This window comes from Pithys albifrons, chromosome 25 (assembly GCF_047495875.1).
Source record: "Pithys albifrons albifrons isolate INPA30051 chromosome 25, PitAlb_v1, whole genome shotgun sequence".
Lineage (NCBI taxonomy): Eukaryota > Metazoa > Chordata > Aves > Passeriformes > Thamnophilidae > Pithys > Pithys albifrons.
The window spans coordinates 2,587,818-2,611,907 of record NC_092482.1 but is presented as its reverse complement, the minus strand read 5'-3'; the positions used below and the strand labels follow the sequence as shown (position 1 = coordinate 2,611,907).

At 50.5% G+C, this 24,090-nt stretch overlaps 1 protein-coding gene across 4 annotated transcripts in view; it reads right to left on the bottom strand.

Moving 5' to 3' along the window:
• The window catches only part of IGF2BP1 (insulin like growth factor 2 mRNA binding protein 1), a 32,346-nt gene that overhangs the window by 4,191 nt on the left and 4,065 nt on the right, over positions 1-24,090 (bottom strand). For 3 of the 4 annotated variants that reach the window (XM_071577126.1, XM_071577124.1, XM_071577125.1), the window contains exons 3-7: positions 3,779-3,827; positions 3,250-3,301; positions 2,460-2,523; positions 813-1,094; positions 64-198 (exon numbers count right to left, since the gene is read on the bottom strand). In XM_071577126.1, the coding sequence (XP_071433227.1) occupies positions 64-198; positions 813-1,094; positions 2,460-2,523; positions 3,250-3,301; positions 3,779-3,827 (582 nt within the window). The remainder of the gene's footprint in view (positions 1-63; positions 199-812; positions 1,095-2,459; positions 2,524-3,249; positions 3,302-3,778; positions 3,828-24,090) is intronic. The other variant, XM_071577127.1, reaches the window with a different exon arrangement.

The following is a 24,090-nucleotide window of genomic DNA, read 5'->3' as shown; positions in this document are numbered from 1 at the left end:
CAAATCCCATTGCTTGGAGTGCCCTGCAGAGCCACAGGTGGGATACATGTGGGAAATCCTTACGTCTTGGTGTCCTTTGCCTCCTTCTGCATGATCTCCAGAATCATCTTGCAGGCAGCAGAGCAGCCCTCGGGGGTGGAGTGGATGCTGATGGCTTTTTCTGCAGCTCCTGCGTTTTCTTTCCGGTGCACATCGATCCTGGAAGCACGAGATGGGAGCTGGGAAGCAGCCCAGTGGCTTCCTAACACCACAGGCACCGCCTGCTCTGCTCCCTGTGCGAGCCTGGAGCCCACACGCTGCTCTAAGGTTATATTTGCACCCAGGGAAGGAAAGAAGAGTGAATTCCAGGCTTAATATTCCCCACGGATGCAGAGCTTGGAAGCTCAAATCACCCAAATCCAAATAAGGCATCAGCATCTGTTTATTTTAAGCAACAGCAGCGATTAAAGTGGTGGAACAAGCACGTGCCTGGGGGGTGGGATGGGCTGTCCATCATCTCCCATCCCAGATAAAACCTTCCTTGGGGGACCAGAGCCCTGCCCAACATCAGCTCAGGGGCCAAACCCAAGAGCAGGAGGGTGAAGTTCAACAAATCCGTGTTAAATGAGACTGGCTGGGAGATACATCAGGAAAAGATCTATCTGGTGCTGGCAAAGGGAGATACTTTGGGAATCACAGCCAGAGAGCCTGGCTGGGGCAGGGAGTGGGAAGGTGGCTCTTGGACACATGGCAGGAGGGATGGAGGTGCCTCAAACAACCCATTTTCCCCCCAGAAAAATAACCCAGCACCTTTTCACCATGAAGGGACTCACTTGGACTGTGTCTGCTTGGTGATGTTCCTGATGGTGGCCCCCTCCTTGCCAATGATGGCCCCCACGTACTGGGTGGGCACCAGGAGCCTCAGGGGGATGTCCACAGGCTGCTGCTTGGCCGGAGCTCCGGCGGAGACGGGCGAGCCCTGCCGGGGAGCGCCGCGTGCGCCGAACCCGCCGCGCCGCCCGTTCTCCGGCCCCGCCGCCGACTGCTCGTCAGGGATGTAGGACACCTTCAGAGCGTGGTTCTCCAGCTGGTGCCCGTTCAGCTTCATGATGGCTCTGGAAAGGGAGGGAAGGGTGGGGTGGGAGTGTCTTTTGAGCCAAACCTTCCCATGGTGAGGAAACACCAGGAGCAGGGAAAGGAAACATCCCAAAGCTGGGAGGATCTGGCAGGATTTCCCACCCAGTCTGGATGAGGATTTTAAGGGGGAGCCCTCTAAGCACACAAGGCAAGAGCAGGAGTGTGTAAGGAGTGATTCCCACGTCTCCCCCACGCTGGGATTTTTGTCTGGTGCCTCCAATCCCTCTCAGCACACAAGGCAAGAGCAGGAGTGTGTAAGGAGTGATTCCCACATCTCCCCCACGCTGGGATTTTTGTCTGGTGCCTCCAATCCCTCTCAGCACACAAGGCAAGAGCAGGAGAGTGTAAGGAGTGATTCCCACGTCTCCCCCACGCTGGGATTTTTGTCTGGTGCCTCCAATCCCTCTCAGCACACAAGGCAAGAGCAGGAGAGTGTAAGGAGTGATTCCCACATCTCCCCCACGCTGGGATTTTTGTCTGGTGCCTCCAATCCCTCTCAGCACACAAGGCAAGAGCAGGAGAGTGTAAGGAGTGATTCCCACATCTCCCCCACGCTGGGATTTTTGTCTGGTGCCTTCAATCCCTCTCAGCACACAAGGCAAGAGCAGGAGTGTGTAAGGAGCGATTCCCACATCTCCCCCACGCTGGGATTTTTGTCTGGTGTCTCCAATCCCTCTCCCGGCTGGAATTCAGGGATGCAGGAGCAGGAAGCTGCCGATAGATGGGGCTGGCGGCAAGAGCAAGGCCACGGATTTGGTCACCGCTCTCCAGAGCTCCGGGAAGCTTCCCCAGAGCTCCAGAAAGTGGTCAGTGACTCAACTCTTGCAAAAAAACCCTATACCCAAACTAATCAAAACCCCCTAAAACTTGCTGAACTGAGATTTTCCCTGCAGGATGTGAAGGGAGCAGGGAAAGACGCTGGATGGAGCATCCCTGGAGGAAGAAAAAGGAAGGAAGGGAGCTGGAAGTCTCCCAGTGGCATGACCATGGGACAGAGAGGACACGTGCTGTGTGGTATCTGATCTGATGCTTGGTCTCATGATCACTTTTTCTGGAGACATAACTCCCGAAATCATGGAAGTCCAAGGAAATCTCCACCTTACTTGGGCAAAAAGTTACGTTTTTACTCTCTGAACCACCCAGAAAAGCCAAAAAAAACTTGGAAATCAACTGAAGGCGAAGGGAAATAAATCAGAGCGCAGGGGTGTCCGCAAAGATTTCCTGGAATCTCGGGAAACTGGGGGGGAAATCTGGCTTCCAGCATTGAAAATCCTGTTTTCTGCAAGCAGGGAAGGGGCCAGAGGTGTGGCAGGGAGGATTCCCAAGGGATTTGAGGCACTTACTGCCTGGTCTGCTCCCGGTTGGCGTAGGTGACGTTCACAACGGCCGTCTCGCTGTCCGTGTTCACTGCGAGCAAGAGAGGCAGGAATTGCACAGGCAGCAGCAACACCATGGAGAAAAGCCCCCCAAAAGACCCCTCAGGTGAGTCCCTGCTTGGATACATCTCCTCTGGGGCTCTCCACGGATTTACAAACAGGGTTTTGCTGAGTGGGAAGAGTATCCAAAGGCTCAGCTCACGCTGGATTCGTGGGCACCACAGACCCTCCTGCTTATTTCAAAGGATGCTGCTCCATCCCTGTGCTCTGCAGCAAAGCCCCCAAAGCCAACTCTGGAGCCTGGGGACAATCCCAGGAGCTCCTCCGAGCCCTCCTTTCCATTTCCAAGCGGGTTGTGGTAACTCTACTCTCATTAAACATCCCCGGGGCAATATTAAACCTCTTCCCTCAAGTGATACCATTAGAGGCTGAGATAAAATCTGCTGAGCAGAGACAGAGAGTCCCTGGTGCCTCGGGAGAGCATCCGGCACCTTCCCAGAGCGGAGCCGGCGGGAACGACCTGCGAGGTGGGAACAGCCACTTGTGCTGCCCAAAGCCACCACAAGGACTTATCTTTGGGAACAGGGAACAAAAAAAAAAAAAAAAAAAAGCCTGAGCCACCAGGTTGAGACCCCCTGACATCCTCAGCCACGGGTTCTGCTGACAAAGGGAAAACCACGTGCCCGTCCTCAGCCTCCTCCCCCCAAAAAGAGCTGGGGCAGAAAATAAACCAGCACAGCTTTTATCTCAGCCCTACCTTGCTCACAGTTTTCCACGGTGCCATACTGGGCTAGCAAGCCATCCAGAACCTGGAGAAGGGAGAAAACAAACCCCACTTTACACTGGGATTGTCAGGATAGATCAGGGAGATACAACCCATCAATAAAAGGCAGCTGTCTGGTCATTAAGGTTTCACAAGCAATTAGGTGGAGGAAGCTCCTGCCTGCCCCAGGACGCTGGACCAAGGGGCCTCGGAGCCAGCGGGGGAGGAAAACAGAGTCAGGGAAAAGTCCCAGCAGGAAGAAAGGATCCATTTTGTTCCTTATACAATAGATAAATCATAAACCCCCTGTTATTAATGGGGATTTTTGTTGGTGTCGCTTACGTTGCTTCTGTAAGTTGATTTTACTCCTGTAATGGGAGAGAAACAAGCAACGGACTTGTATAATTAGACCCAATTAATAACAAAGAAAAGATAAAACTGACTTCAATCCCAAGTACAGAAACTTGGAGGGGGGGAATTAGGCCTTAAATCTGATCTGGTCTCCTCTGCTCCCTCCTCTTACCTCCCATCGCAGCTGGGGTGGGATGTTCCGGATTTGGATTTTCCGGCTCCTGAAATAAAGGAGAGGTGATTAACAAGCAGCTTTAGGGGCTGAAATGTGGCCATCCTGGTGGAACTGCTGCACGAAGGATGATGGGTCTGCTCAGGCTTTGTGTTTCCAGACATTTCCAGGGATTTTGGTGGCTTTTGGCTAATTGCACCCAGCCCAGTCAGGGATGGATTTAATGTCGGAGCTTCTCCGAGAACAAAATTCCAAAACATCTCCAACCCTCCAGCACTGGCTGGAACCCTTAAGGCTGGAAAGGCAGAGACTTTTCCCAGATTAAACAGAAGGATTAGGAAGCAAAAAGGGAGCTGTGTGTTCCCTCATCAGAGGGATGAAGAGAGGACCATTGGGATAACAGGAGCATCATTCCCACACCCAAAATCCCACCTAAGGGTTTGGTTCATCTCTGAGGGAAACCAAGGCATGGACAACTCTGCTCCTTCACCCGAGATGGGCTCAGGTTGCTTCTCCACTCACATTTTTGGCCCTTCCTAACCTCACTTTTCCCAAAATAGAAACTCTTTTTATAATTCCAATGCCAGATTTGCCCCGGGGGTGCCGTTTCCCCCCTGCCCCCTCTGGGAGCAGCTGCTGGAGACAGCTGAGAGCAGCTGTGGGATCATCCCCTGCTGGACACCCCAAATCCCACCCAACTCCCCCCTTTAGGTGCCCACAGATGCAGCTCTGTGGGTGCAAACAGTGCCAATCCTCCAGGGATGGCCTGTTCCCTTTCCTGGCCTCTGTTTTCCAGGAATAACCAAACCCCCTGATTTTTAAGATGCTTAAAGAAAAGATAAATGTCACAACCAAGGCAGGAGCCACATATGGGGCTCATATCAAACCCATATCCAAGACCAGCTTGTTGAATTTAAAGTATTAATAAACACATGAAATTAAAAAAAAAAAAGATAAAATGAGGTTCTAGATCACTGTTTTCCAATTACACAAATTCAGAAGGTGGCTCAGCTCACTTGTCAATGAGGAAAGGCCATCTCAGCGTGGAATGGCCCAAAGGCATCCACAGGATTTGGCCCCACGTGAGGATTCCTCCTCATTCCCAGGTTAAAGCAGCTGCCTCGAGCATCTCCTCACACACCAAAACCCCCAAAAGGCCTGGCCAGTTGGTTTCCAACAAAACCAGAACTGCTATTTCCCCAAATCACCAAAGATATCCCAGAGAATCAGACCAGAGGGACAGAACGGGAGATTTGGGGTGACTCTCCCCTCTAAAAGTCAAAATGAAGCTCAAAAAATGAGATTTTCCACCTCAGCCACTGGGAAGGCTCCGAAACACCAATTCTGTTGCTGCTACAGATGCAAACCAGGTGGATGAGGAAAAAGAACCCAGCCCACCCCTCCAAATCCCAGCACGTCAGGGGGGGCTGCAGGAAGGAAAGGGGGGACACGACGCTCTGAAACCAGATCTGCCCTTTCCACGCTAATCCCCGTCCCCAACTCCATCTCAGGGAGACTGAGAAACTCAGAATGCAAAGAATGTCAGAGCCCAGGGAGGGTCAGAGGGATCTGAAGTAGCAGAGGAAGCCCTGGAGGTTTCCCACCGCCCACCCCTGCCACGGAAACTTCTCGGGATTGCTCGGAGCATCTGCATGGGCAGCGCACGTGTTCGGCACAGACGTGACCGGAATCCCGCCTGCCATGGAGAGAAAAGAGCCATTTATGTCCTCCCCCCCGAGTTCTGCTGGTGGCAGCTCCTTTGCTGGCCCCTAAACCAGAAAATTCATCAAGGGAAGCAGCAGAATTCCTTTTCCAAGCTCGCTGGGTACGGGAAGAGCATCACCGGGTTGGTACCGGCTGGGGGAGCCTCGCCGGGGACGGGGGGCAGCCTCGCCGGGGACGGGGGGCAGCCTCGCCGGGGACGGGGGGCAGCCTCGCCGGGGCCGGGGCCGGGGCAGCCTCGCCGGGGCCGGGGCCGGGGCAGCCTCGCCGGGGCCGGGGCCGGGGCAGCCTCGCCGGGGCCGGGGCCGGGGCAGCCTCGCCGGGGCCGGGGCCGGGGCAGCCTCGCCGGGGCCGGGGCCGGGGCAGCCTCGCCGGGACCGGGGGCAGCCTCGCCGGGACCGGGGGCAGCCTCGCCGGGGCCGGGGCCGGGGCAGCCTCGCCGGGGCCGGGGGCAGCCTCGCCGGGGCCGGGGCCGGGGCAGCCTCGCCGGGGCCGGGGCCGGGGGCAGCCTCGCCGGGGCCGGGGCCGGGGGCAGCCTCGCCGGGGCCGGGGCCGGGGGCAACCTCGCCGGGGCCGGGGCCGGGGCAGCCTCGCCGGGGCCGGGGCCGGGGCAGCCTCGCCGGGGCCGGGGCCGGGGCAGCCTCGCCGGGGCCGGGGCCGGGGCAGCCTCGCCGGGGCCGGGGCCGGGGCAGCCTCGCCGGGGCCGGGGCCGGGGCAGCCTCGCCGGGACCGGGACCGGGGGCAGCCTCGCCGGGACCGGGACCGGGACCGGGACCGGGGGCAGCCTCGCCGGGACCGGGACCGGGGGCAGCCTCGCCGGGACCGGGACCGGGGGCAGCCTCGCCGGGACCGGGACCGGGGGCAGCCTCGCCGGGACCGGGACCGGGGGCAGCCTCGCCGGGACCGGGACCGGGGGCAGCCTCGCCGGGGCCGGGGGCAGCCTCGCCGGGGCCACGGCGCTGTTATTAATATGTTAATTAACCATAATTCCTCCCATCACAGCCATTCCACCGGGATTATCCACCGCTGCTGATGGATGTTATCCCTGGGGAGGGAGAGGCGGGGCTGGCACAGCACACCAAGGTGAGCGGCACAAAGGAGCCCGCGGAATCCCGGGATGAGACAACACTCTGAGTTCTTGGCTCCTGCCCAGCTCCATCAGTGCCCACCGTGCCAGGGGGAAGGTGGATTTGGGGCCACATCCATCACAGTTTGGGCAGGTCTGGCTTGCCATGGGGCTGCCCCACAGTGGGAGGAAACTCCCTGTGGGATGAGCAGCTCCGGCGTGGTTGGAATGACAAAGGAAAGTCATGAATAAATAAACGCCGCTCTCTGCTTTGCCGGGAGAAGGTCCTGCTGGATTGAAACCCTCATGGAAAACACTCCTTGGATCCACCCACCCCGAGCAGAGCTGCTCTCCAAATCCATAACTCCGTGCCACAGCCAGTCCATCCCTTCTTTATCCTCCTCCCTCCTGCTCCCACAGAACTCCGCTCGCCCGAGCTCGGCTGCCCCCAGGACTGGGATGGAATTCCCCTGGGATGGGCAGAGCTCCGGAGCAGCCTCGGCATCCCCAGCTCGTGGCAGGAGGTGAGTGAGGGCACTGCTGGATGCTGCTCATCCTACAGCAAAGGCAGGAGTCTCCCAGATCCTTGGGATGAGCCGGAATGGATTGATCTACCTGGTAAAAAAATGTCTGTTTGCCAATCTGGGAAGTTCCTGCACATGCTGGTGGTTCTTTTAATTAAAGATGTTAATGGGAGAGGAAAGAGGAGGGTGAAGAACTGCAGGGCTGAAAGAGGAGAGGAATTGTGTGTCCCAGGGATAGATTGGAGGAAAGAGGAGGGTGAGGAGCTGCAGGGCTGAAAAAAGAGAGGAATTGTGTGTCCCAGGGATGGATTGGAGGAAAGAGGAGAGTGAGGAGCTGCAGGATTGAAAGGGAAGAGGAATTGTGTGTCCCAGGGATGGATTGGAGGAAAGAGGAGGGTGAGGAGCTGCAGGATTGAAAGGGAAGAGGAATTGTGTGTTCCAGGGATGGATTGGAGGAAAGAGGAGAGTGAGGAGCTGCAGGATTGAAAGGGAAGAGGAACTGTGTGTCCCAGGGATGGATCTCAGTCCCACCACCCTCCTGCTCCACTCTGATGGTGCTGTTTGTTCTCACAGCACTTTAACATCCCACCACATCCATCCTGGAGCCCTGGAAAACCTGTCAGCACACCCTGAAATTCCAAGAGGACCTGCTGGTTCTCCTGCAGCACCACAAGGCAAAGGGAGACCTTTGAAACCTCCTGGCACTCCATAAACCCTCCCTGGCTGGGGGTTGGACTCACCAAGGGGGAAAACCCACCCATCCTGATGCACCCAGAGAATAGGAGGCTGCAAAAGGTTGCACATCATGGAGCCACACACAGAGAAGCATTTGGGTCAGTCCCTCGTTATCCCTGAGCTCTGGAAGCAGCAGGATCTGCTCCATCAAAGGCTTTCCCCAGATTTCCTTCCAGCCACCTCTTTAAAGAGCTCAACACACCAACAGGTTAAACCTCACTGGGGGGAAAAGCAGAAAGTCAGAGTGGAGTGACTTGGAGCAACAGGAGAATCCAGGAAAGCAAATGGGGATCCTGCAGAACTCGGAGACTGAGGAGATCCCTCACCCTCCGTGCTCTGCCTTTGGTCCACATGGATCAAACCCAAAGAGCACCAGGTGGAATCACTTTTGCAGAAGGGACAAACAGAGTGGAAATGGGAAGAAGAGGCAGCAAATTGGTTCAGGGAATTCCCACAACTGGTATCCAACAGCCCTGGAGCCCTGGAAGCCACACAGTGTCCCTGAGGCACCCCGAGCCCTCCCAGCCCACAGTGGTGCCACATCCTTGGAGCTGTGCCCCCTCCTCCCATTGGCAGCACCAAGGAGAACCCTGAGCACCAGGGAGGCAGAATCACCATTAAAACCCCAAATTGGGTTTGGGGGTTTGCTCTGGTTTCATTTTTAATTTTTAAATCCCATCTGGGAAACCTCCAGGCGTGGATTCAGCCCTCGGGATCCCCTGGATCCATCCACTCATCCATCCCTCCACAGAGATCGCCTTCAAGAGGGTGGCCAGAGCCTCCCACTTAATTAAGAATCTGCTGGTAATTCCCTGGAGTGGCCTGGCACGCTGGTGGTGGTGGCAGGGACCCAAGAAAGGGGCACCAGGAGCAGAGAGCCTGGCTGGGATCCAGCAGGAGGCTGGGCCGGAGCCGGAGGCGATGGAAAAGCAGCACCGTCCCCTCAGGGGGGTTCCCTTCCTTTGGCAAGGGCCCCACGGGGTGTTTTTGGGGTGACTTAAGAGGGGCAGAGCCCACCCTCATCCATCCCACATTCCTGGAATTCCTGCCCTCTCCTCCCAGCAAAGCTTTGGCCACAGGTCCCAGCTGAGACAGGAGCTCTTCCCAGCATGGAAAGCTGGAGAGTGGATGCTGTTCCTTGAGGAGGAGCATCAGCACATCCCCAGGCACTGTCAGGGAGAGGATAAAACCTGTCTGTGTCTCTCCATCCCCCCTCCTGGATGTGCCTCCTTGCCCTGCCCCGTGGCACACAGAGCAGGCACAGCATCCCTGAGGGATTGGGGTGATTTCCCAACGGGATTTGAGCCTGAGCACCAACAGCAGGGACAGCACAGAGGGAGGAGGATGGAGGGTCCAGGATCATCCTGTTGCCTTTGGAGCTTTTAGCCCCAAACAACATTCCCTGTGATCCACAGGGAACAGACACCACCACCTGTGTCACCTACACATGATTTAGGGAGCAACAACCCCCAGGAGCCAAATTCCCCATGGAGTGGCTATCCCAGCATAGCCTGGGGGTTTCCTCCCTCTTCCCACACCAGCCCAGGGTTTGTCAGGATAACCTGACTTTGGTTTCACCAGGAGCTGATTTAGGAAATTTCTGATGGAGAAAGAGCCACCCACGAGCACCACAGTGGGAGCTGCTGCTCCTCTGCCCTCCAAAGCCCCACACACACCAAACAAACCCCTTGGGATGGTGGATCTCCCTTCTATCCAACATCTCCTGGACCTTCTCCAGCCCTCACCACGTGTTTTTCCAAGCAGAGGTGACACCAAAGGCACAAAGATGCTGAAGGACCAAGCACAGGCAAGCTCTGAACTCTCCCCAAACTCACCCACCAACCCCACCCCACCCACCTCCTCGGGCCAGGAGGTGACCCCCAAATCCAGGGACACGGGGGGACCTCCTACCACTGAACAACACCAGGGATGGCTTTTCAATGCCATGCAAATGTTATGCAAATTGGGGGGCTGAAAACACATCCCTGATTCAATTAACAGCATTTCATTTATCTAGTTAGGCTTTGATTCAGGGAAACACTTAATCCTGTGCTTAATGCATGGCTGTTGTTGTTGGTTTTTTAATGTTTTAAACATTTTTCAATAGGAAAATGTGGTTGCTAAGACACAAACGTTGCCAGGGGGACTCGAGGGAAGTTGGAGCAGGAATTACTTGCTTTTCCCTTATAATTTGACAGGTTTTCCTTTTGCTGGCATCAGGAATATTATCCCTGAATTTCACTGACAAGGGAACAAAAGCAGGGAATGCTGGAATGTCACCAGATCCCTCTGAGCAGGATGGGGATCCCCACCTGGATGGGATCTGCTCCATGTTTTGGCCACTTCACCCATGATTTGCCACCTCCTGGGTTGCCCTCTGAGCCAACACATCCTTTGGCTTCCCCAAATTTTCTACAATTCCCCCAAGTTTTGTACAATTAAACCCACCAATACTCAGATTTCCAGCAGGATCAGCAAAGTCCTTGCTGGAAACACTCACACAACACCAAGGCAGGACAAAAACCACATTCCAAACCCACCAGGTGATGCTGGAGGAAAGATCCCAATTCCCTCCCCAAATTACTGAATTCCCTCCCTGTTACTAAAGTTTGAGTCATACTTAAGTAGAGGGAAATATTTAAATAAATGAAGTTTTCCTAAATCCAGACCTCCTGGCCCAGCTCCTCATAGTCCAGGTTGAACTTCCAGAGCTTTTGTGGTCTGGAAGAAAAACCTTGATGAGGGAATGGGGGGAAAAAACATGGAAAAGTCTCCCCTTGAGTTTGCAAAGAGTTTAAATCCAGAGCTCTGAGGTCTGGAATTGTCACATTTGTTTGGAGCTTTAACACCTCAATGTCAAACATCAACTATAATCACTTTAAATATATTAGTGAAAAACACAGATCTGAGCTAAAATTTTCTCCAGGTTAAGGGGTGAGTTTTAAATTCAGGGCATTTTTAAGAGCACTGAGTTTTTCTGATGGGTCATCCCTGCCTTCTCCTGGCTCTGCTGCTCCCCAGCCCCAGCCCAACCAGCAGAGCATCACCCAGTGCCCCTTATCCCTCTTGCATCCCTGGAGCTGCTCCTTGAGGGAATTTGGGCTAAAACCTGAGCTGAGTGACAAGGGGCAGGTCTCAGAGAGCAAGGAAAAGTGGGAACACCCCACCAAAAATTCCCTAAATGTGCTCCAGTTGAGCAGGATCCAGGAGGGATGGAATGGGAAAAAAAGATCATCCCTTTTCTTGTCCTGAAAAGAGACCCAAGCCCAGAAAACATCATTTAAACAGTGAGTTTTCCTTCCCTCAGAGAGCCATCCCTACCTCCAAAACACCTTTGGCCTCCAGAGCTCCACGTCCATCAGTGCAACAAAATCTTAAACTCAACACCCCCCCTGGAAAAGCATCTTGAGCTATTCTGAGCTGCCAAACCCCTTCCCTCCATCCCCAGTCCCCTGCTGGAGTTATGGTCACATCCCTGGAATTGTCCAAGGGGAAGGTGGATGAGGCTTGGAATGACCTGGTCTGGTGGAAGGTGACCCTTCCCATGGCATGGAGGGGGGAATGAAAGGAGCTTTAAGGTCCCTCCCAACCCAACCCCATTGTGGGATTCCAGGATATCCCAAATCTTCCCATGGCTGGTCACTGGGGGGGACCTGGAGAGTCCCAGCTGTGCCCTGTGTGGCAGCAGAGCCAGAGCTGCAGAGTGGCTGATGGGAAAGAGGTTTGGGGGTGGAATAAAGGGAAGAGGAGGCTGAGAAAGGAATATGCAAATCTGGGCAATGACAAGATTAAAGCAGCAGGAGCAGAGAGAAAAGCAGGGAGAGGGGCTGGGAGAGAGGGGCTGGGAGAGAGGGGCTGGGAGAGAGGGGCTGGGAGAGAGGGGCTGGGGAGAGAGGGGCTGGGGAGAGAGGGGCTGGGGAGAGAGGGGCTGGGGAGAGAGGGGCTGGGGAGAGAGGGGCTGGGGAGAGAGGGGCTGGGGAGAGAGGGGCTGGGGAGAGAGGGGCTGGGGAGAGAGGGGCTGGGGAGAGAGGGGCTGGGGAGAGAGGGGCTGGGGAGAGAGGGGCTGGGGAGAGAGGGGCTGGGGAGAGAGGGGCTGGGGAGAGAGGGGCTGGGGAGAGAGGGGCTGGGGAGAGAGGGGCTGGGGAGAGAGGGGCTGGGGAGAGAGGGGCTGGGGAGAGAGGGGCTGGGAGAGAGGGGCTGGGAGAGAGGGGCTGGGAGAGAGGGGCTGGGAGAGAGGGGCTGGGAGAGAGGGGCTGGGGGAGAGGGGCTGGGGGAGAGGGGCTGGGAGAGGGGCTGGGGAGAGGGGCTGGGAGAGGGGCTGGGAGAGGGGCTGGGAGAGGGGCTGGGAGAGGGGCTGGGAGAGAGGGGCTGGGAGGAAAGCAGGCTCGTGCCTGGAGGAGAAGAGCCAAGAGGCCCCTCCTGAGGACATGAAGCCACCAAGGACAGTTGGATTCCTGCAGCTGGAGGGACACAGAGGAGAACTGGCCACGGGATTTGGGAGAAACAGCCACAGGAGCCTCAGACAGACCCACTCTGGGTTATCTCTGGCAAAGCAGCACAATGTGATTAATCCTTTCCCATCAATCATCTCAGCAACCAGGATCTGAGCCTGGGCTAATCAATCTGGCTAATTGGTTTCTCCCCATTAGCTCATTTTCGGGACTGCTTTGTACACTGAGCATCAAGTCTCATAATCAATGAGGGTTTGCTCAGGAAGCTGCTGAGGATGGGCTGTCCCTGAGCATCCCTTGGAACTCATTCCTGAGTTTGGAAGAGCTGCTGCACCTCAGGTGGGTGCTCAGAGCCAGGAATACATCCTGCCTTACATTCCCTCCTCTCCTAAACTGCTTTCTCTCAATTCCTATTTTTCCCACTGATCCTGAGTAGATGGAGTTGATGTGGAGAACTCACCACACCCACCCAAAGTGGCATCCTGAGAGGAGCCAACACCTCAGTGCTTCAAGAGATACAGAAACCTCATGAAATCTCACAGAAATCTCACAGAAACCTCACAGAACTCGCCCAGAACTCACCCAGAAATCTTACAGAAATCACTCTCAGAACTCCCACAGAAAACTCGCCCCAGAACTCCCGGAGGAGAAGGAGAATGCACAAGGACCAGCAGCACCACAGTCTAAGGCAGATCAGGTTGAACCAGTGCAGTGATTGCAGGCAGACAAACCCTCCCAGATCAAAAGCAGACTCATAAAGGGAGAACCCAGAAGTTACAGCACTGATTACACTCCCTTCTGAACTTCATTCCAGGGTGGAGACCCTTTTGCCAAAGCTCAAGTTAAGACCCGTGGTGGTGCACTCTGACCTGCCAGTCCTCCCAGTTTGGGTGGGGAGGTGCTGGGTGGGGGCTCAGGTCTCCTGCAGCTCAGCTGATGCTCATCCCCATCTCCTCAGGCACCAATCCCAGCCCAGTTCCCAACCAGGAGCTCCCAAACCATCCCTGGAGTTCACACAGACCTGCAGAGGGTTTGGTGCCACAGGAAACACCAGCACGAGTGTTGAACAGCAAACCCTCTGCAGGTCTGTGTGCGCTCCAGGGATGGTTTTGGGAGCTCCTGGTTGGGATCTGGGTTGGGATTGGTGCCTGAGGAGATGGGGATGAGCATCCTGCTCTCAGCCTGAGCTGCAGGAGACCTGAGCCCCATCTCCTCAAGCACCAATCCCAGCCCAGATCCCAACCAGGAGCTCCCAAACCATCCCTGGAGCTCACAGACCTGCAGAGGGTTTGGTGCCACACCATCCCCATCTTCTCAGGCACAAATCCCAGCCCAGTTCCCAACCAGGAGCTCCCAAACCATCCCTGGAGCTCACACAGACCTGCAGAGGGTTTGGTGCCACAGGCAACACCAGCACGAGTGTTGAACAGCAAACCCTCTGCAGGTCTGTGTGCGCTCCAGGGATGGTTTGGGAGCTCCTGGTTGGGATCTGGGTTGGGATTGGTGCTTGAGGAGATGGGGCTCAGGTCTCCTGCAGTTCAGGCTGAGAGCAGGATGCTCATCCCCATCTCCTCAGGCACAAATCCCAGCCCAGATCCCAACCAGGAGCTCCCAAACCATCCCTGGAGTTCACACAGACCTGCAGAGGGTTTGGTGCCACACCATCCCCATCTTCTCAGGCACAAATCCCAACCCAGATCCCAACCAGGAGCTCCCAAACCATCCCTGGAGTTCACACAGACCTGCAGAGGGTTTGGTGCCACAGGCAACACCAGCACAAGTGTTGAACAACAAACCCAAGTTCTGCACCAAGTCTGGTGGAAGCCAGAGCTGTTTTCCCTTCCTTTTCCTCTCCAGGAGGAGGGGAAGGCAAAGCCAAACTCTTCCAAGGTGACACAATCATGGAAAAATGAGAAATTAAAGTTTCTCACACAGAGCCCACAAAAATCACCCTTTGGGGGCAGGAGGGAAGATGCCACTGAGCCCACCTGCCCCAGGTGCCAGTGCCACCCACAGCTCCTCCCTCAGCATCTGCTCAGCTTTGGGAGGGGGTTAAACCCCCCCAGCTCCTTCCTCTGTCCCCCCAGAGCTGCACCAGCAGCTGAGGAGTGTGAAGTCTCCAAAAAGCCCTTCTTGGGGTTGGGTTTTTCAACAAGAGGACATGAATAAGAGAAGGAAAAGGGAGCACAGGGAAGGAGCTGAAAACCAGCAAAAATGGGGCTTTTCTACAACAGCAGAGATGAAGCAAAGGCATTAAAAGAGAGAACATGAAAACCCAAACACACATTTAGGGAAATTCAGCCCAAAGCTGCCCAAACACCTGGATTTCTGCCATCAGAGAACCCCCCCTCAGCCATGCCCATGCCCTCTCTCCTCTCTGCCTTCCATGAGCGCTCCCAGTGCCAAGTTTTCCTGGCACCAACAGTGGCACAAAGCCCCTCCCAAAGCTGCAGGAACACGAGGATTTGAGGAAACCAAACATAAAATCTACGCTGAGCAAACATTCCCAGCTGGGTGTGCAGCCAGGAAGGCACGGGAATGACATCCCAGAATGGATAAAAACTCCCAGGGAAGCTCTGCAGGGCTTTTAAAATTCCCAAATCTCCTCCCCACCTCGGGAAGTGCCACCTGGAAGAGCCGCAGCCGTTCGGCGGCTCCGCCGCGGGCAGAGGAAGAGGCTGCAGATTTGTCAGGGAGATTTGTTGCATTATTAGCTCAGCTGGGGCTGAGCACTCAACAATAACTACATAAAGTTCATGGAAAGTTGTGTGTTTAGGCTCAACTTCAGCACAAGCCTCATTTCAGCAGCCCCAGCTTCCAACGGGAGGTTCCTGTGCCCAAAGTACATCCTTGAAACCTTCAGAATTCCAGCCTGGAAGCACAACATTTACAGGAGATTCTTCCCAAAAAGCCTCCAGCAGGTACAAGCTGCTCCTCCTCTGAGGGATCACAACTTGCTTTTAGGGGTTTAGTCCTCGTTGGATCCATTTGGAGATACTTTGATGCCAAAAGGAGACCCCAAAACACACCTGAACGTCTTCATGGTGAAGAAAATACCTACACTCATCTACATATCTATAAATTTACACCAATGATCAGCCACTCAGGTGATCAGGTCTGCTTGGATGTGAGAAGGAATAACCAGGGAATGATTTGGGTGAGTCCTGCAAGCACAAAATTCATCCCATTCCTCTCACAGGTAAACGTTGCTCTGTTTCCTGACACCTTCACACAGGGATTGTTTAATTGCAGGGAGTTCCCTGCACAGGCACAGCCAGGTCTGAGCCCCAGCTCTGGACTGGGCAGGAGCTGAAGCAAAGCCAGAACTTTGCAGGAGCTGAAGCAAAGCCAGAACTTTGCAGGAGCTGAAGCAAAGCCAGAACTTTGCAGGTGGGAAACTCCAGAGCAAACCCAGAGCTTGGAGGGAGAGCAGAGCCCCTCGGGCATCGCTGTGTGTCCCCTCCCTGTGCTGCTCCTGCCCCTTATCCTGCACCTCACCCACAGCTCCCCATCTGGAGCACTCCAGGAATTCCCAAACAGTTGGACAAACCTTCCATCACGAGCTCTAAACACAACACCTCTCAACGCAGCAAAGAGGGGAACGAGCAACTCCTTTGGACCCACCAGCTGGTGCCCCCCAGCACCCACCCCATCCCTGGGGTGAAGGGGCAGGACCAGGGGCAGCTGCAACCCCCCTGTGTGTGCTGGCAGATCCCAAATTCCCAAAACCAGGAGCAATCCCAACAGCCAGAGCTCTCCAGGAGCGTCGGGCGCCGAGCGCGTGGGAAAGCCGAGCTTTGGTTTGGATGCTCCAATCCAAGCTGGAAAAATCTGGCTCCAATTGTGGGTGCAAACCTGGCCCTGGGAGCTTCTCCTTTTTATCCTGCTCCCTTTTATTTGCCTCTAGTTCCCAATTCCCATCTTCTTCCCACTCTGACCAGGAAGCTGCTCCCCCAGGATCTCCTTCAACCTCATAAAAAAGAAGGAAACCGCGGCGGGAATGTCGCTCTCTGGAGTCCAAACTTCCCCCTTTTGCTGCAAACCCTTTTCCCTGGAATCTCAAGTGCTGTTTACACGTGGCAGTTCCCCTGAACCATGTGGATAAACCCCCCTGGGCCATGTGGATAAACCCCCCTGTGCCACGTGGAGCTCTGCCAGCTCCCAGTGCTGCTCCTGCCTCGGGTACAGGTGGGGCATATTTGGGGTATCCCAACCCCGACCTGGAGCCTCATCCCTAAAAACCACCCATGGGAACAAGTTCTGCTGGGACATCCCCATGGCCAGGGGGTGTTTTCCCACCCAGGTTTGCTCCACAGGGGGATCAGAGCCTTCCAGTAGCAGGGAAAGTGTGAAATTTCAGCCCTGCCCATGTCAGGGCTCCCAAGTGTCGGTTACAATAAAATAAATGACCCATTTCCTGACGGATCCGACACGTTTTTTATGTTTGTTTAGTTTCTCCTCCTTTTTTTTTTTTTTTTTTAATTCTCCCCCTCCTGCTCTTTCCCACCAGGAGCAGGGAGTGGAGAAGGGATGTTCTCACTCCCATCCCCATGGACATTCCCTGTTCCCTCATCTCCAGCCACAACCCCAACAATCTGCCCCAAAGCCCTCCAGGTTTGACGACTTTCCTTGGGGAAGGGGCTGCAAAAGCAGCTGGAATGGGCTCAGCCCAGGACAACAGCACAGGGATGAGGGATGGATTCCCAAACCCACTTCCCAACACTCCCAGACCATCTGGGAATCCCAAAGCCACCCCGTGGGACAGGCACCAGAGCCTGTTTTGCTTCAGGTACTCCCAAAATAAAGCCAGGGGAGGGGACACCCAGCACTGCTCCCAACCCTCTGGACTCCCCAGCCTTCCCAGCTGGATTTTCCAGCACCTTCTGGAGCAGCCACAGCACTGGATACAAACCAGTGTGGAACTGGTTTGCACTCCCCTTCGGTGGTTACTCCATCGAAACCAGAAAAGACACACCTGAAACTTCAACACCTCCAATTCCCTTCCCCAGAGATTCCCAGAGATTCCCAGGGCATTCCCAGGAGGAGCTGAGTGGAACCTCCTGCTTTGGTCTGAGACAACTCAGGGCAGGGCTTGGGTGGGAAGGGACTTCCTGAGGTCACCTTGGCCACCCCAATGTCCCCCCAACCTTTCCCTCTGCAGGGACACGGCTGGAAGAACATCCCGTGGTTTCCCAGGAAACTCAGGGATGAGGAGAGATGGACCAGAGACCTGGACAAGAGACCTGGACACCCCCAAATCCTCCTCCAGATCCAAGGAAAACCTTCCAGACAATCCCTACAATCCCTCCAGGACCAAACAGGAGGCTGAGATTTCTCAGCTCAATTCCCAGCAAGGATTCCTGAGCTGAATTCCGTGAAGGATTCCCAGAAAAGACTGGGATAACCCAGAGTGGACAAACACCCACAAGGGTTGGGCTTTTCTTTGTCCAAAATACAGATTTTCTGCACAAAAACCCTTCCTGGTGAGCAGATTATTCCCTAAATCTTCTTGTGCTTCTCCCAAAGCCACCCCAATGTCCTTCCAGCCTTTCCCTCTGCAGGGACATGACTGGAAGAACATCCCGTGGTTTCCCAGGAAACTCTCAGGGATGAGGAGAGATGGAGAAGACACCTGGACAAGAGACCTGAACATTCCCAAACCTCCACCAGATCCAAGGAAAACCTTCCAGCCAATCCCTGCAATCCCTCCAGGACAAACAGGAGGCAAAGATTTCTCAGCTCAATTCCCAGCAAGGATTCCTGAGCTGAATTCCCTGAAGGATTCCCAGAAAAGACTGGGATAACCCAGAGTGGACAAACACCCACAAGGGTTGGGCTTTTCTTTGTCCAAAATACAGATTTTCTCCACGAAGACCCTTCCTGGTGAGCAGATTATTCCCTAAATCTCCTTGTGCTTCTCCCAAAGCCACTCCAATGTCCTTCCAGCCTTTCCCTCTGCAGGGACACGGCTGGAAGAACATTCCATGGTTCTTCAGGAAACACTCAGGGATGAGGAGAGATGGACCAGAGACCTGGACCAGAGACCTGGACATCCCCAAATCCTCCTCCAGATCCAAGGAAAACCTTCCAGACAATCCCTGCAATCCCTCCAGGACAAACAGGAGGCAAAGATTTCTCAGCTCTCAAATTCCAACCAAAGATTTGGGAAAAAAAAATTAATTTTTAAACCCTCAAATTCCAAGCAAGAATTGGGGAAAAAATTAATTTTTAGATTTCTCCTCCACATTAAACCCTCAAAATCCAAGCAAAAATTTGGGAAAAAAAATTAATTTTAAGGTTCCTCCTCCACATTAAACCTTTAAATTCCAACCAAAGATTTGGGGGAAAAAAAAAATAATTTTAAGATTCCTCCACATTAAACCGCCAAATTCCAACCAAAGATTTGGGAAAAAATTAATTAATTTGAAGGTTTCTCCATCACATTAAACCCTCAAATTCCAAGCAAAGATTTGGGGGGGAAAAAAAATTAATTTTTAAACTCTCAAATTCCAAGCAAAAATTGGGGAAAAAATTAATTAATTTGAAGGTTCCTCCTCCATATTAAACCCTCAAATTCCAAGCAAAGATTTGGGGGAAAAATTAATTAATTTGAAGGTTCTTCCTCCACATTAAACCCTCAAATTCCAAGCAGAGATTTGGGGGAAAAAAATTAATTAATTTTAAGGTTCCTCCATCACATTAAACTCTCAAATTCCAAGCAAAGATTTTGGGGAAAAAAAATTTAATTTTTAAACCCTCAAATTCCAAGCAAGAATTGGGGAAAAAATTAATTTTTAGATTTCTCCTCCACATTAAACCCTCAAAATCCAAGCAAAAATTTGGGAAAAAAAATTAATTTTAAGGTTCCTCCTCCACATTAAACCCTCAAATTCCAAGCAAAGATTTGGGGGAAAAAATTAATTAATTTGAAGGTTCCTCCATCACATTAAACTCTCAAATTCCAAGCAAAGATTTTGGGGAAAAAAAAATAATTTTTAAACCCTCAAATTCCAAGCAAAAATTGGGGAAAAATATTAATTTTAAGGTTCCTCCTCCACATTAAACCTTTAAATTCCAAGCAAAGATTTTGGGGGGAAAAAAAAATTAATTTTTAAACCCTCAAATTCCAAGCAAAAATTGGGGAAAAAATAAATTAATTTGAAGGTTCCTCCTCCACATTAAACCCTCAAATTCCAAGCAAAGATTTGGGGGAAAAATTAATTAATTTGAAGGTTCCTCCTCCACATTAAACTCTCAAATTCCAAGCAAAGATTTGGGGAATAAAGAAAATAATTTTAAGATTCCTCCACATTAAACCTTCAAATTCCAAGCAAAGATTTTGGGGAAAAAAAAATTAATTTTTAAACTCTCAAATTCCAAGCAAGAATTGGGGAAAAAATTAATTTTTAGATTTCTCCTCCACATTAAACCCTCAAATTTCAAGCAAAAATTAAGGCAAAAAAAAGTTAATTTTAAGGTTCCACCACCACATTAAACCCTCAAATTCCAAGCAAAGATTTGGGGGAAAAAATTAATTAATTTGAAGGTTCCTCCTCCACATTAAACTCTCAAATTCCAAGCAAAGATTTGGGGGGAAAAAAAATTTAATTTTTAAACTCTCAAATTCCAAGCAAAGATTTGGGGGGAAAAAAAATTAATTTTTAGGTTTCTCCACCACATTAAATTTTCAAATTCCAAGCAAAGATTTGGGGGTAAAAATTAATTAATTTTAAGGTTCCTCCACATTAAACCCTCAAATTCCAAGCAAGAATTGGGGAAAAAATTAATTTTAGATTTCTCCTCCACATTAAACCTTCAGATTCCAAGCAAAGATTTTGGGGAAAAAAAATTAATTTTTAAACCCTCAAATTCCAAGCAAAGATTTGGGGGAAAAAAATTTAATTTTTAAACTCTCAAATTCCAAGCAAAAATTGGGGAAAAAATTAATTAATTTGAAGGTTCCTCCTCCTCGTTAAACCTTCATGTCCTGCCCGCCATTTAATCACATCCACACTAATTAAATAATTAACACGAGCACCCAAATCACCCAAACTCGGGGAATGAGCACGAAAAAAAAAATCCCCTTTTAACTCCAGACGGACCCAAATTCTCTTCCCACCCCCCGAGTTCATTCCCTGCTCCACATTCCTCAGGTTTGGAATGTCCTGGAGTCACTTTGGGGGGTTTTTTTTTCCCCCTTTTCCTCCCCCTCTTTTCATTCATCCCTTCGGTCCCAACCCCCTCCCGGCCCCTTCGGCTCAACCAGAAAAAATGGAATTTTTTCTTATTTTTTTTAAACCAAAGAACAAAATGCAACAATTTTAAAGGGTTTTTTTGTTGTTGTTTAAAAAGGTTTTTTTGTTTAAAATTTTCAAGGTTTTTAATTTAATTTTTCAAGGTTTTTTCGTTTAATTTTTCAGGTTTTTTATTTAAAATTTTCAAGGTTTTTTCTTTAAAATTTTCAAGGTTTTTTCGTTTAATTTTTCAAGGTTTTTTCGTTTAATTTTTCAAGGTTTTTTCGTTTAATTTTTCAAGGTTTTTTCGTTTCAATTTTCAAGGTTTTTTGTTTAATTTTTCAGTTTTTTATTTAATTTTTCAAGGTTTTTTTATTTAATTTTTCAAGGTTTTTTTATTTAATTTTTCAAGGTTTTTTCATTTAAATTTTCAAGGTTTTTTCGTTTAAATTTTCAAGGTTTTTTCGTTTAAATTTTCAAGGTTTTTTCGTTTAAATTTTCAAGGTTTTTCCGTTTAAAATTTTAAGTTTTTTATTAAAATTTTCAAGGTTTTTTTCGTTTAAATTTTCAAGGTTTTTTATTTAATTTTTCAGGTTTTTTATTTAAAATTTTCAAGGTTTTTTTGTTTAAAATTTTAAGGTTTTTTATTAAAATTTTAAGGTTTTTTATTAAAATTTTAAGTTTTTTATTTAAAATTTTCAAGGTTTTTTATTTAATTTTTCAGGTTTTTTATTTAAAATTTTCAAGGTTTTTTTGTTTAAAATTTTAAGGTTTTTTATTAAAATTTTAAGGGTTTTTATTAAAATTTTAAGTTTTTTATTTAAAATTTTCAAGGTTTTTCTGTTTAAAATTTTAAGGTTTTGTATTTAATTTTTCAAGGGTTTTTATTCAAATTTTCAAGGTTTTTTTTGTTTAAATTTTCAAGAGATTTTATTCAAATTTTCAAGAGTTTTTATTTAAATTTTCAAGGTTTTTTTCATTTCAATTTTTAAGGTTTTTTGTTTACATTTTCAAGAGTTTTTCGTTTAAATTTTCAAGGGTTTTATTTCAATTTTCAGATTTTTTATTTTAATTTTAAAGGTTTTTTATTCAAATTTTAAAGGTTTTCTTGTTTAAATTTTTAAGGTTTTTCGTTTAAATTTTCAAGGGTTTTTTCTTTAAATTTTCAAGGTTTTTTCTTTAAATTTTCAAGGTTTTTTTCTTTAAATTTTCAAGGTTTTTTTCTTTAAATTTTCAAGGTTTTTTTCTTTAAATTTTCAAGGTTTTTTCTGGATAAAATTGCAATTTTTTCCCTATAAAATCCCAATTTTTCCCTATAAAATCCCAATTTTTTCCCTATAAAATCCCAATTTTTTCCCTATAAAATCCCAATTTTTTCCCTATAAAATCCCAATTTTTTCCCTATAAAATCCCAATTTTTTCCCTATAAAATTCCCCCTTTTTCCAACAACAAACTCAAACCAGACGCTCCAAACGAATCCCAATTAACTTTAACCCCCATTTTCCTTCACAAAGCCACAAATTCATCAGAATTTATCAAATATTTTTTTCCTTCTAAATTATTTTATTAAAACTTCCCCCCCCCCCCCCCCCATTTGCAGCTTTAGGAAGAATTTCTCTAATTAAAAGCCACTAAATTAATTAATTAATTTATTCTTTTTGGAGCCGCACAAACCAAACTCTCCCTTTTTTTGGTGCCTTTTTAACCCATTTGGGAATTTTTTTCATTCTTTTTTTTCCAGGAGAGATTTTTGGAAAAAGGGAAAGACCCGGAGAAGAAAAAAATTCCTCACAAAATGCAATTTCTAATTAATTAAAACCCAACCAAATTTAGTTTTTCCTATTTACACCTTTAAGGGAAGGAATAAAACAAACAAAAATACAACTTTCTTTGGCTTTTATTTTTTTTTTAATATATATAAATAAATTAAGTGGGAAGTGCAACTTAACTTGTTTTCCCACATTTTAAAGGAGAAAAAAAAAAAAATAAAATTAATCTCAGGTTTGGGCAGGGGGAGGGGAAAGTTGTTTGTTTTCCATCCCACCAACCCCTTCTGATTCTGTCCTGCCTTAATTAACCATTTCCTGTTCTCTCCGCCTTTAAACTGGAAAATCCAGTCTGGAAAAGGAGCAGAAATAGAAAAAAAAATGGATAGAAAAAAAAAATAAAACTTTTTCCCCCCCCAAAAAAATCCCTCCCCAAATTACCCCCAAAAACTCCTTTGGAGCGACTGAGTTTGCGAAAAGCCGCCAAAAAAGTTGGGATTTGCTCACCCAGAAACACAAATTGCTTCCCAAAAGTGGGATTTAAGGAACTGGGGGTGTTGGGAAGACACAGAGAAGCTCCTGAGATTCCCAAATCCCCCCTTGGATCCCCCCAGATCTCTTCTTGGACACCCCCAGATCCTTCCCTGGATCCCCCAGATCCCCCCCTGGACACCCAAAACCCCTCCCAGGACTCCCCCCAAGTCCCTCCCTGGATCCCCAAAATTTCCCCCTGGACTCCCCAGATCCCTCCCTGGACCCCCCAAATCCCTCCCTGGATCCCCCAAATCCCTCCCTGGATTCCCCAAACCCCCTCCTGGGCATCCCAAATCTCCTGGACCCCCCAAATCCCTCCCTGGACCCCCCAAATCTTTCCTTGGACACCCAAATCCCTCCCTGGATTCCCCAAATCTCCTCTTGGATCCCCAAACCCCCTCCTGGGCATCCCAAATCTTCTGGACCCCCCAAATCCCTCCCTGGACCCCCCAGATCTTTCCTTGGACACCCAAATCCCTCCCTGGATTCCCCAAATCTCCTGGACCCCCCAAATCCCTCCCTGGACCCTCCGAAATCTCCCTTTGGACCCCCCAAATCCCTCTCTGGACACCCCCAACCCCTCCCTGGATCCCCCAAATCCCTCCCTGGATCCCCCAAATCCCTCCCTGGACCCCCCAAATCCCTCCCTGGACCCCCCAAACCCCCTCCTGGGTATTCCAAATCTCCTGGACCCCCCAAATCCCCCCCTGGACCCCCCAAGTCCCTCACAGGACCCCCAAACCCCTCCTTGGATCCCCCCAATCCCTCCCACAATCCCCCAAATCTTTCTTTGGACTCCCCAGATCCCCTTCTGGATCCCCCAAATCCTCCCTGGATTCCCCAAACCCCTCCCTGGACTTCCTAAATCCCTCCCAGGATTCCCCAAGTCCCCTCCTGGACTCCTCCAAGTCCCCTCCTTGAACCCCCTAAATCCCTCCCAGGATTCCCCAAATCCCTCCTGGGACATCCCAAATCTCTCATTGGACCCCCAGATCCCCCAAATCCCTCCCTGGACTCCCAAATCTCCTCCTGTACCCCCCAAGCCCCTTCCTGGACCCCCCAAAATCTCCCTTTGGACCCCCAAAACCCCTCCTTGGATCCCCCCAATCCCTCCCAGGATCCCCTAAATCCCCTCCTGGATCCCCCAAACCCCTCCCTGGACTCCCTAAATCCCTTCCAGGATCCTCCAAACCCCTCCCTGGACTCCCTAAATCCCTCCCAGGATTCCCCAAATCTCCTCCTGGACCCCCCAAATCCCTCCCAGGATTCCCCAATCTCC